The sequence below is a fragment of the Crassostrea angulata genome, chromosome 5 (genome assembly GCF_025612915.1).
Source record: "Crassostrea angulata isolate pt1a10 chromosome 5, ASM2561291v2, whole genome shotgun sequence".
In the NCBI taxonomy this organism is placed as follows: Eukaryota; Metazoa; Mollusca; class Bivalvia; order Ostreida; family Ostreidae; genus Magallana; species Magallana angulata.
The window spans coordinates 50,974,751-50,988,381 of record NC_069115.1 but is presented as its reverse complement, the minus strand read 5'-3'; the positions used below and the strand labels follow the sequence as shown (position 1 = coordinate 50,988,381).

Here is a 13,631-nt window from a genome sequence, read left to right as displayed (position 1 = left end):
CGACAGACCTTGATAACTTGTCATCATACCTGGATAACTTGTCATCATACCTGGATAACTTGTCAACATACCTAGATAACTTGTCGACAGACCTTGATAACTTGTCATCATACCTGGATAACTTGTCAACATACCTTGATAACTTGTCAACATACCTGGGTAACTTGTCATCATACCTGGATAACTTGTCAGCATACCTTGATAACTTGTCCACAAACAGGGTGTACATTCCCCGAGCTGAATCCATGTGATTGACAGCTCCTTTATATCTCCTGCCAATCTCTTCCCGACAGGTGGCACAAGACATCTTGTAATAAGTACTGAAAAATAGGAATATAATGCGATACTGCTACAAATACATACTACATTAATAAACTAAGAACTATACACATAATCTTTTCATTCCTGAATGAGAATGAACAGAAAACAACTTATCACAGGATATAACCTCTGCAAGTAAGCATTTAATTTCTTTAGTTCCTTCATAATATATTGAAACGAATAGCTTGTTTGCAAGGAAATATTTCTGTAAACAAAGTTTGTAAACCTTAATATTGTAAATTCCTTGATTTTTGCGAGTACTTAATTCCATTATTCAAACATTTTACATCAAATCACAAAAACATAAAATCAAATATGTTAACTTTTTATCATAGATCCTTTTCCTTTACATGTGTCTGTAAAAATAGAAGCGAGATAGTAAAATCAGCAAGATGTACATTTCGCGATTTTAGTCAGATTTTAATTCCTGCAAACTTATAATCTTGTGCGCCCAGTTCCTTTTCAGACTAAATAAAATGTTAATCAGACATTACTAACCAAAATTTCATTCTAAAAGGACAACCAGCAAACAAACAATACATATATCATACAGTGTTTTCCCCAGAAAATTTTTGAGGCATGGGAGGAGTTTGGCAGCGTTGGTGTGCGGTGCAACGGAACAGCGCCCCAGCCAGCGCGAAATCACTGCGCGTAATAGTACTACAAGTTATGTACTATAATAAATGCATTCTCAAGATATCTACATCAACAAGTATTATTTCATTTTACTTGTAATTCATATATTTATCCTTAATTTTTCTGGGTTTTTTTCTAACAAAACTAATAGCATTTTTTTCAAAATCAATTTTTCCAAGAGGCTTTTACAAGAAATATAGATTCATAAAACAGTTCTAACACCTTCTGTTTTATTCTTTTTCCTTTTATATATATAGAGGAGTTTACTTTTTGTGTGTGTGTGTTGGGGGGGGGGGGGGGGTTACAAGAAACAGGCAGAACCATGAAATTACAGCAATCTTGTTTCAACTTATTCTGGACAGTCAACATTTTTTGTTTAAGTTTGGGGTTTATATAAAAGTTTCTGTGATAATTTGATCATTTAGATTTAATTAAGTTACTGTACTATAACTTGGCAGTCAGTCCCTATACATGTGCACACAATCATTTTCAGAGGCATTCTTTACTATGCTATACGATGTCTCTAGTCATGTGACATCGCTTCCCTGTATTACTTGCAGTTAACTGTATTTTTTTTTCTTTATTGGGTACATTTGCTCAAGTTTCCAATATTTTTACGGCAAATAAAGTTCAAGCATATCGCAACCAAGCTAACACCATCGAGTGAACATTGAGCTATTTTTAGATCTTGGAAAATCCACAACATTCGATAATGGCGGAGGTGTCGAAGAAGGCACATTATATTAAAACAAGAAGTAATCACCTCTCTATTTATGCATTTATTACCGATTAATAAACTCACTTTCAACCGTTAACCACGTGTGCCCCCTTGCTGAGATCGATGTCAAAGTAAGTGATGCTCTCTGCGGGTGTAAGCGTTTTTATGAAGATTGAACGGAATAACGACAATTTTACATCTACTTAAAGTAGATGTAAAATTGTCAATATAATATCACTGTTAAGATGTGAAATAATTAGAAAAAGATTTTTTGCTTTGTAATAAGTATGCATAGCGGGAAGCATGGCGGCACTGTGTGATGCATGGCGGGGGATCTTCAATGCATGGCGGTACCGCCATGCAAAAACGGCCTGGGGAAAACACTGATATAATATCTTTTGCTACACAAGTAAAACTAAATACCTTCCAGCATCAAAGCCTGTACTGGCAATCTTCATTTCTTCATCTTCCACTACAGCATTTGTAATATCTGAAATACATGTATTTAATATAAACAGCATCTCTATATTTCCCAGGTAAAAATATCGAGCTCATCTGACATGCAGGCATTTTCAGACCACGCGCCATTTTAGGGTTTAGATAGTTCGCGTCTAGAATGTTCTGTTTATGAAATGTGCTTGTTGAAAGGGAAAAAAACCTTAACCGATTAATCGTAATGAAACCTTTTATGATCGAGCGCTTAGAATGCGATAACAATCGATCGATTTTCGATTATAATCGATGATTGGAACATCACTAGCATTAATAAATGATTTATCAATAAATCAAAGGGAATAGGCAATACTATTAGTTACATATGGTTAGTGCTGAAACGAATACCATAAATCAGTATTCGAATATTCGTGAGTGCTATTCGATTCGTATTCGAATATTCGTAGACGTCATAGACAATGTATAAAGCATATATGATAGTTTGTATTACTAATTGGGTGTATGTGTTGACTGCTTAAACATGTCAGTTCGAAGTTGACACTTAATGCATGAGTATCCATTGAATTGGGTGCGCATTTAATATTTATGCAAATAATAATATATTGATTTTTTTTTTTAAATTTCCATCAACTACAATCAAAAGATTTATTACTTCTTTAATAATATACTGCAGTCCTGACTCCTGCATGAGACCGATATGTAACTTCGTAAGTCAGTCCAAATATTTCCGCCATGTTTGATATATAGTATTAAAAAGAAAACTGATAACGCTCATAACTCCGGAAATGTTCTGTTCATTTAAAAAAAATACGAATTATATCGAGGTATCTTTTAAAAAAACCTTTCGATATTAACTCTCCGTAGCCCAAACTTGTTCAAACAGTTAAGCAATTTTTTCTTCAGCGTCTGACATGAATTGAAAAATCCAGAATGTTTGTCTCCGTTCGATGTAAACCCTGCTTTTACTTTCAAGGTAAACAAGCATGGCGGAAGAGTCTATTACTGGGTTAAGTAATAGACTCTACCAAGCATGGCAGTCATAGATGGCTTTATCTTTACTTTCGTTCCGAGTAAAATGAAATAACACGATCTGCATAGTTTACAGTACTTGATAGGGCTGTTTAACATGTGATCGAATATTCAAATGCTAAATATACATTCGAATATTAGAAATTAATTATTCATTCGCGAATATTCGAACATTCGTTTCAGCACTACATATGGTTTATACATGGTCAGTAAATTTCATATGCTCTTGTCCCATATGGAATTTACTATGTATAAACCATATTACGTCAACTATAAACCATGTAACGATTATATCTTACTGACTGCCTTTGTTTTAACGATACAAAGTAAATAAAACAATGAAAATCAAGCTTTTATATTGATAGTACAAGTTTCAAGAAAGAAACCTGAAGTCATAATGCTCAAAGGATGAAATTGTTGTACTGACTTTGTATTTAATATAATTATATATTATAAAATTATAAATTAAATTATAAAATCAAATTAAATTAAAATATAATTATGAATTGAAATAATACTTAAAGTGCAAAAAATAAAAATTTTTGATTTTGAAATTTTTGATAAAAATCCGCATTAGAATAGAAGTACATGTAATATAATGCAACAACTTTTGGTAAACAAATTTTTCTGGAACCATACTGTTATGGAGAATGATCCCTCAGTATATCCAAAACTTTTTGGGGATCAAACTTACAAATATACGTATAGAAAACCTTCTTAACCAGAATTTTTGCCTTGATACATATTAATGCGGATTTATATCAAAAATTTCAAAATCAAATTTTTCTTAATTTTTTCCACTTAAAATTTATATCCCAATTGGGCTATTATATCCAAAACGGGTTATTTTATCCCATTTGGGCGTTTGCTCCTAACCTGTTATCAGGTCTAGGCAACCTCCGTTTTCGGAGGATAGCTCAATTTCAAGATGGCTGCTGATTTTTACCATATATGGAAAGTCACTTTGCATTGTGGGTGAAATTATCCTCCATTTTTGGAGGATAGCATGGGTATATTTCAAAGGCTTCGTGCATATCTTTAATGAGAAAATGCAAGCACCAGACCATATGGGAATTAAAGTTAAGGGAATAAACTAATGATTGTATGTGGCGATTTGAAATTCTATGTATAGTATTTTCACAATATGCTTTGAAAGTGTGTACTTCCTGTGTTCAGTTTTACAAATGACATAGACTATTTCATCTTCGCTAGCCAAGGGTTTTCGGTCCTCTTTGCTCCCCATAAACCCTTGGCGGATTTCATTACGAAAACTCGGTGACAAGCTCCGTTTTATGATTGGCTGCAGCTGCGAGTAGCTGATCCAATCGCAGTGCTTGTAAATATAAACTTTAAAAGAAAACAAATGTGTGATCTTTGGTAAAACATTCGGTGCTTTTAACAAGTTGAGACACAAGTTCTCGAGTACAGTGCCTCCCCAACGATGGTCTAACGAGATCGCTTTAAAAACCTAAATATATATTTTACTGGGATTGACCATACATGTAGTTCTACAAACTTGTCAAGGCTCGCGTGATAGCACGGGAAGTACACATGGCGAATGTAGAAGTTGCCTATCCCGTTAGTATATACGTTCCTGCTTATGGTTATTGCTTTTAAAGGTTCAGTGAGCTCTGTTTTATTTCATTTCTTTGGTCCGCAATATTCACGACAACGATACCTGATTTTATGGCATGAAAGCTTTCATATAAATCGACGACTTTTTCACTCCCGGTACAGGTCCTTACAAAACACTATGAATAAAACATTCTGTGCTTTCCCTAGGTTATAACTTTATTCGTATTTAATAGCATCGTTAATTATGTTCCGATATTCGGTAGTCAACATGTTTTCAAGTTGTATTAATGCCGTAGTGTGTATATAACCTGTTGTTTAATTCGATTAAAATGTGGGTTTTTAAATGTAAAACCCCTGTTTATAAGATATCCATACTTACCTGCATCAACTATTTGCAATGTGCCCGGGCTCCTACGATCATGCTCGAACATTAAAAACATTAGAGTTATCTGCCCCTACTTGGAACTCTCCTTTACTACTTCCGTTCAGTTTATGTGAGGGACGACACCCTAATTTATCCACCTCCATATAACCTTAGAAGGGGAGGTGGGCGGGGATGCAGGTAAGTATGGATATCTTATAAACAGGGGTTTTACATTTAAAAACCCACAGTTTATTTCAATATCCATACTTACCTGCATCAACTATTTGCAATAAATAGAATTTGTAGAACACAAGACAAGGGAGGAGGGAAGGTTATACAAGTAATTAAATTAATTACCCACCAACTGCTTATTTCCTCCTCTTTTTCTTCGCCCAATGAGCTGTCTCCAACACTGATGCTCTGGCGAAGCTGTCCTCTGAGCCCACATCCTTCAGATAAAAGGTAGTGAAAGTTGTCTCTGAGGCCCAATGTGCTGCTTGAATAATCTCTTGAAGAGAGGCACCATTAAACAAGGCCCATGAGGTAGCAAGACGTCGAGTGTCATGAGCCCTAACATCACCCAATGTCAAATCTGGTGAGTCATTGTAAACCTGCTGAATCAGGGACACAATCCATCTGGAAAGTGTAGACTTAGCTGCCGCTTTGTGCATACCCGATTGGTATGTAATAAAGAGATTTTCAGTCATCTGACGTAAATCTTTAGTCCTCTTTAAATATTCCTCCAAACATCTGCATGGACACAACAACAAGTCCTTCTCATCTGTGGCTAAACGGTTAAATCTAGGAATGAACATAGGCTTCCAAGCCTTGTTTGCCCTCTGAGTCTTTGCTAAAAACTGTAAATCTGGAAGGAGACGTATCCCTGCTCTTTCAATTCGCAAATTATTGGTATTAACTGAAAGAGCCTGAAGTTCACTAACTCTAGCTGCTGTTGCCATTGCAAGTAAGAAAACTGTTTTCCAGGTAAGATATTTCAAATTACATGCTGCTAATGGCTCAAATGGAGATTCGCATAAAGCTAACAAGACGGACGGCAAGTCCCAGTTAGGTAATAAAGGTTTAACACATGGGTTACTATTAAAAATGCCTTTTATCAAGCTTGAAAGGTCTGTGTTAGAACTGACTGATCTTCCTCTCCATCCTGCATGAACAGTAGCTATGGCTGCTCTATACCCGGCTACAGTATTTGCCTTGCAACCTCTCTCTTCATGCAAATAAATGAAAAAATTAGCTAACTCTTCTACAGAGGCTGAATATGCCGTCTATTACACCAGCTTCTGTAAATTGCAATTCTTGCTTGGTACATCCTCTGTGTTGAGGCTCTTCTTGCCTGTTTAATGTACTCCTTAGCTTTTGAAGAAAACTTTCTCTTACTGGAGGAAGACTGGAAATTTTCCATACCACCAGATTTAGAGACTCGGGATCGGCATGCCTTATCTGACCCTTCTTTTGAGTCGGCATGTCTTCCGTGATTGGTAGTTTTCTTGGAATGTCTACCAGAAGATCCAACAGGATTGGATACCATGACTGTCTTGGAGAGTGTGGAGCAACCAACACCAGCAAACATGGCTCCTTCCGCACTTTCTGTAATACCTGGGGTATCAATACTGGCGGGGGAAACGCATATGCAAACATTCCTTTCCAAGGTACACTGAGTGCATCTACTGCCCAAGCCAACTGATCCGGAAAGGGGGAGCAGAACACTGGCAACTTCTTGTTCTCCCTCGTTGCAAACAGGTCTATGTTCGGAGTGGAGAACCTCAGAAAAATCTGGTTCACTAACTCTTGTTTCAGACTCCACTCTGTTATCCGAACTCCCTGTCGACCCCTTGACAGATCGTCTGCTAACACATTCTTTTTCCCTGGTATGTGAGCAGCTCGTATTACAATCTTCCTGATTTTGCACCAGTTGAATATCTCCCAAACCAGGCAACACAGTTGAAAGGACTTTGTTCCCCCTTCCCTGTTGACATATGACACGACTGTCGAGTTGTCGCATCTCAACAAAACTCTCTTGTTCAGTAGTATGCTTTCGAATTGAATCAGAGCTAATTGAACTGCTCGCATTTCTAACCAGTTTATGTGGCAATCTCTCTCCCTGGTACTCCAGACACCCGAGATCTGATGATCTTCCAGGTGAGCTTCCCAGCCTTGTGTTGAAGCATCTGTCCACAATGTCACACTGTGTGGCTGCTTCTCTTGTAGGGACACTCCCTGAAAAATGTTCTCTGCTTGTCTCCACCATTCCAGATGGTGCAGTAATGTATCCTTCACTGGTATAGACTGCATTAAACTGTCTTTGTGTGGGCGCCAAAAAGACAACAGGTAAAACTGTATTGGGCGCATATGTAATCTGGCAAAAGGGGTCAAATCGATGACTGATGCCATTAACCCCAGAAGTCGTAAAACCTTCTGAGCTACCACACACTTCATTTCTGAAATAGTAGCTATCTCCTCTACTATTTTCTGAAACCTCTCCTCTGAAGGAAGGACCAGACCCCTTCTTGTGTTGAACACTGACCCCAGATAAAGTACAACTTGTGACGGGTTCATGTTCGACTTCTGTACATTGACAATAAGACCCAAATTCTGGATTAACTGAAGGGTCTCTTCTAATTGCCTCAACAGTAATGTCCTGTCTTGACTCTTGATCAGCCAATCGTCCAAGTACATGAAAACTTGAATCTGCCTCTTTCTGAGGTAACTCCCAATAACTGCCATCAGTTTGGTAAAAATTCTCGGCGCTATTGCCAACCCGAATGGCATTGCCTTGAATTGGTAATGCTGACCCTGCCAACAGAATCTCAGAAATTTGCGATCTGCTGGAAACATGGCTACGTGAAGGTAAGTATCCTTTAGATCTAGAGATAGTGCCCAATCTCCGGGGTCTATGGCTCTCACTATGCCTCTTAATGTCTCCATTTTGAAATGAGGTACTTTTAGGTATGTATTCAGAACTCTGAGATTCAGAATAGGTCGAAATCCTCCGTCCTTCTTTGGGACTAGGAAGAAAGTGCTGTAAAATCCCTGACCTATCTGGTCTGACGGAACTGGTTCTATTGCATTTTTTTCTAATAAGCTTAGAACCTCTTCTGATATAAATTGTTGCTTCTTTGCATCTATTATAACTGTAGTTCTTGTTCCGCTTTCTGCCGGTAACTCTTTGAACTGAAGACGAAGTCCTTCCTGGACAATGTTCAATACCCATTTGTCGTTGGTAATCATTTTCCAACTGTCCACAAAATTTGGTAATCTTGCCCCTACCTGGGGAGAAACCCTGGCTAACTTCCTGGTTTGCCTGCAAGGTTATACTGGCAGTGATTCCATACTTAATACTTGGGGGCTCGAAACCCCAACTGATTATTATCAGACTTCTTCGGAGCTGCTGCTGACTTGTCATGATAATTATTTCTCTTCTTAAAGTTCCTGTTTTCAGTACCCTTACTGCCTGTTCTCTTAGGAACCTTAGATGCACTTGCTTCATTCAGTCTTGCATCTCCTCTCTGATCAAACTTGCGCTTCTTGGAAGCTGCATAATTATCCTTACCCCTTAAATGTTGGGTCTCTTTCGCATCTCTTATGTTTTCTGCACTAGAATGCAATACATCAAAATACTTTCCGAGGAAAAGATCAGAGCCAATTGTTGACAAATTCTGTAACTTTGACTCAGTAGCCTTATTCTTGAAGGCCATGTCCTGCAAATACAGACTTCGTCTGGCTCCTACGGCTGTTACAATAACTCTCGATGTTACATCAGCCATTGAATTTAACAACTGCACAAGAGCTTGCAAAGCCTCAGTCTTATCTTCATCAGACTGAACTGTATCCAAGTAAGACGTAATCATTGATCCGTAAGATATTTGTCTTAACAACAGTCTCGCACTCATATCTACCTTGCGAAACTCTGAATTATAAGCAGCATTATGCTTGTCGCTAAATCTGAAACGACCCTTGGCATTTCCTGTCTGACCCTTACCCGACTGAGTCTTGCTATCTGTAATGCCCTCTTCAATATTAGAGTCAAGACTTGGCACTTTACAGAATTTTGCAAAATGATCAGCTGCTACGGCATATTTTTCATCATCTCTAGCTCTGAAAGCACGGATTTTGCCTCTAGTCTGCCATTCTTTATCTACATTCATGAAGGCTTGAATAGAAGATCCCTCCAACGGAGGCCTAATCTTAGAAGACTCCTTGTTGCACTGTAAATGTTGCGATACATACGAGGCATACTCCTGTTCTGGCTTATCGGCCTCTAAAGGAACTTTCAGATCTGATGCCATTTTTGTTATAAAGTTCTTCCAAGAACCTGAGCCTTCTACAGATGCAATTGTAAATTCGGTCTCATCACACTTGTCATTCGACTGAGATCTCGAATCATCCAAGGACTGATCATCATCATCTACAAACTGATCGTCTCTGTCATCTGCAAGATCCAGAACGTCAGGGCTAACTGACCTCGTTTCTCTCTCAAATCTGTTAAACCGTCTGTTACTTGCATTTCTATTTGTATCTGCATTCACAGACTCACCTGTGGTTTTAGAACCAGTAGAAGTCATGCCAGGAGAAACGTTCTGTTGAGTCATGAGCTTTATTCTGCTGTCAATAAAAGCATTAAATGCTTGCTCTGACCAATTCATAAAATTCGGTTGTGCACTCGGAGGTGCTACCGGAACGAATGGCATCTGCGCTTGGCCGTTCAGAGACGTCAATTGTGCAGGATTAATGGACACAAAAGCTGTGTGCGGGTTCCATTGTCCGCTCGGAGGCAAGGACTGAACTTGTGAGGCCCTTATTTGTCTGCTCGGAGGTGGTGTTGGCCGAGTTCTGTCTCCCATGCCGCTCGGAGACGGCGACGACATAATATTCTCACCAACCGTCGGCTGTTCTCTGATCTCGATAGATGCCGCGGTTTCTCCAGGCTTGTTTGCCTTCGCTAAGGCCTTATCCACCATCTTGGTATACGCGGTCCATCGCCCCGGCGTCCAGGCCTTACAAATTTCACAAGTAAAAACTTCGGTACACAATCTGTGACGAAAACACTCTGGGTGATCGTCTATAACGTTCATTTCCCGCGAACACTGTGAACACTTCTTGTAATTATCCATATTTAATACTTTACACAACCGTAGGTTACGAAAAGAACAATAAATAAAATTTATTGTCTGACCACGCTACAAAAAACCGCCAAACATGGCGGTGCCCGAACATAAACTGAACGGAAGTAGTAAAGGAGAGTTCCAAGTAGGGGCAGATAACTCTAATGTTTTTAATGTTCGAGCATGATCGTAGGAGCCCGGGCACATTGCAAATAGTTGATGCAGGTAAGTATGGATATTGAAATAAACTGTAAATATGCAAGGGGCGCAACTCAAGTTGCTCGCTAGATAGCGCCACCACATCACCGAGTTTTCGTAATGAAATCCGCCAAGGGTTTATGGGGAGCAAAGTGGACCGAAAACCCTTGGCTAGCGAAGATGAGACTATTTACATGTTTCATTTAATAAAAATCACAAAATAGTGATGTTTATTACTCATTAAAACATTAATGAGTTCATTCACGTTGAGAGACACACAATAGATATCTTGATCTGCTATATTGTACATGTACAAAGTAAATGTTTGCATATACCTTAGGAACTTTGTAGCTCTTATTCTAATTAATTCAAATGTTATTAAGTATCATTTAAATTTAATCCCTTCACACAAAAAGACATTGTTAAATTTTATTAATCAAAATGATACCATTTATAGATATCAATTATCCAGAATATTGAAAACAAGAGGCCCATGGGCCACATCGCTCACCTGAGGAACAATAGGTATGATAAAATCAGCTTAATGGAGTCATAATACAAACTATCTGGACAATGTACAATAAAACATGTTGATCCTGTATAAATAAAATCCATTTTCCCCGGGATATTCTTATGTTTATAATCATTAGTCCCTTTTCTAACAGGACGATTTTATAGTCATATCATATGTTGAGTATTGCAGTTCTCAAAAAGATCCTTAACAATTGTTTATATATGGGATATAAACGTACATAAACTCTGAACCTTCTTGTGAGGCCAAAGAATTGTCCTGGGGCCAAAGTCTTAACAATTATAAAGAATCATCTGGCTGATTAGTTTCTGAGAAGAATATTTTTAAAGATTTACCATATATATTCCTTTGTTAAACTTTGAACCCCCATTGTGGCCCCACCCTACCCCTGGGGATCATGATTTTCACAACTTTGAATTTACACTACCTGAGGACGCTTCCACACAAGTTTAAGCTTTCCTAGCTGATTAGTTTCTGAGAAGAAGATTTTTAAAGATTTACCATATATATTCCTATGTAAAACTTTGACCTTCCATTGTGGCCCCACCCTACCCCCGGGGGTCATGATTTTCACAACTTTGAATCTACACTACCTGAGGATGCTTCCACACAAGTGTCAGCTTTCCTGGCTGATTAGTTTCTGAGAAGAAGATTTTTAAAGATTTACTCTATATATTCCTATGTAATAAAACTTCGACACCTCATTGTGGCCCCACCCTACCCCTGGGGATCATGAATTTCACAACTATGAATTTACACTACCTGAGGATGCTTCCACACAAGTGTCAGCTTTCCTGGCTGATTAGTTTCTGAAAGGAAGATTTTTAAAAATTTACTTTATATATTCCTATGTTAAACTTCGACACCCCATTGTGGCCCAACTCTACCCCCGGGGGTCATGATTTTCACAACTGTGAATTTACACTACCTGAGGATGCTTCCACACAAGTTTCAGCTTTCCTGGTCTTATGGTTCATGAGAAGAAGATTTTTAAAGATTTACTCTATATTTTCCTATGTTAAATTTCGACCCCCAATTGTGGCCCCACCCTACCCCGGGGGTCATGATTTTCACAAATTAGAATTTACACTACCTGAGGATGCTTCCACACAAGTTTCAGCTTTCCTGGTCTTATGGTTCATGAGAAGAAGAATTTTAAAGATTTTCTCTATATATTCCTATGTTAAACTTTGACCCCCCATTGTGGCCCCACCTACCCTCAAGGGTCATGATTTTCACAAATGAGAATTAACACTACCTGAGGATGCTTCCACACAAGTTTCAGCTTTCCTGGTCTTATGGTTCATGAGAAGAAGATTTTTAAAGATTTACCCTATATATTCCTATGTTAAATTTCGACCCCCCATTGTGGCCCCATCCTACCCTTAGGGGTCATGATTTTCACAAATTAGAATTTACACTACCTGAGGATGCTTCCACACAAGTTTTAGCTTTCCTGGTCTTATGGTTCATGAGAAGAAGATTTTCAAAGATTTACTCTGTATATTCCTATGTAAAACTTCGACCCCCCATTGTGGCCCCATCCTACCCCCGGGGGTCATGATTTTCACAAATTAGAATCTACACTACCAGATGATGCTTCCACACAAGTTTCAGCTTTCCTGGTCTTATGGTTCATGAGAAGAAGATTTTTGAAAATTTCTCGAAAATTTTCATAAATTCCTAATTATCTCCCTTTGCAAAAGGGCGTGATCCTTAATTTTCACAAATTTAAATCCCCTTAGGCTAAGAATGCTTTGTGCCAAGTTTGGTTGAAATTGGCCCAGTGGTTCTTGAGAAGATGTTGAAAATGTGAAAAGTTTACAGACAGACGGACAGACGGACGGATGGACAGACAGACAGACGGACGACAGACAAAATGTGATCAGAATAGCTCACTTGAGCTTTCAGCTCGGTGAGCTAAAAATGTGAGAGTCTTCACATAAGATATTTTTCTTTAAAATCAGCCCTGCAATTATTTAAACTTAAATATTTATTAAATATTATCAATAATTATAATTATCAATAGCTAAATAAGGTGATATTTTTATAGTATAATAATTATATTTTATTCATAGTTAACTCCCTTTGTAAAAACAGAGTAAATTGCCCTTCATCTGAAAAGATCCACCAGGGAGCGCATACATCTATCCTCCAAAAACGGAGGATAAAATCTATCCTCCAAAAACGGAGGTTGCCTAGACCTGGTTATAGGTAGAGTGCAGGGAAGTTTGAATAAACCCGAGTTTTTTGTGTTTTTTTTTTGGGGGGGGGGTGTTATGTTTGGATGGTAAAGCTTACATAGTTCCTGCTGTGGTAGCCCAAACAGGTGCATAAGCAACCGTATCAAAATGTTGCTACGTAGTCCATGATCTGTCGGAATATACATACTTTTCAGTGTAATGGTCCGTGAAATGTCATCAACGCAAACCCATGCCGTGGAATCTCCAACAATAACATTGCATTGGGAACACTGGAAAACCATGGGCGGTTCATCGGCATTGAAGGAGGAAGAATTTGGCGAACTTAAGTTCTGTGGTATTCTTTCCTCGTGCTGCATGTCACCCATGATATTTATCACTTGCTCGGATACAAAAAATTTTCCCGCGAGTTTTCAGTTAATTGTAAAGCTAGCCTTGATTTTCGTTTTTGTTTCGTACGCCTTGTCAAAAATCTGGAAATTAT

At 38.3% G+C, this 13,631-nt stretch overlaps 1 protein-coding gene across 1 annotated transcript in view; it reads right to left on the bottom strand.

Moving 5' to 3' along the window:
- LOC128183886 (uncharacterized) overlaps positions 1-13,631 on the bottom strand; it is a 17,926-nt gene extending 4,295 nt beyond the window's left edge. The window contains exons 1-3 of the mRNA XM_052853105.1: positions 13,338-13,631; positions 2,099-2,165; positions 198-320 (exon numbers count right to left, since the gene is read on the bottom strand). Coding sequence (XP_052709065.1) covers positions 198-320; positions 2,099-2,165; positions 13,338-13,515 — 368 coding nt within the window. The 5' untranslated portion in view covers positions 13,516-13,631. The remainder of the gene's footprint in view (positions 1-197; positions 321-2,098; positions 2,166-13,337) is intronic.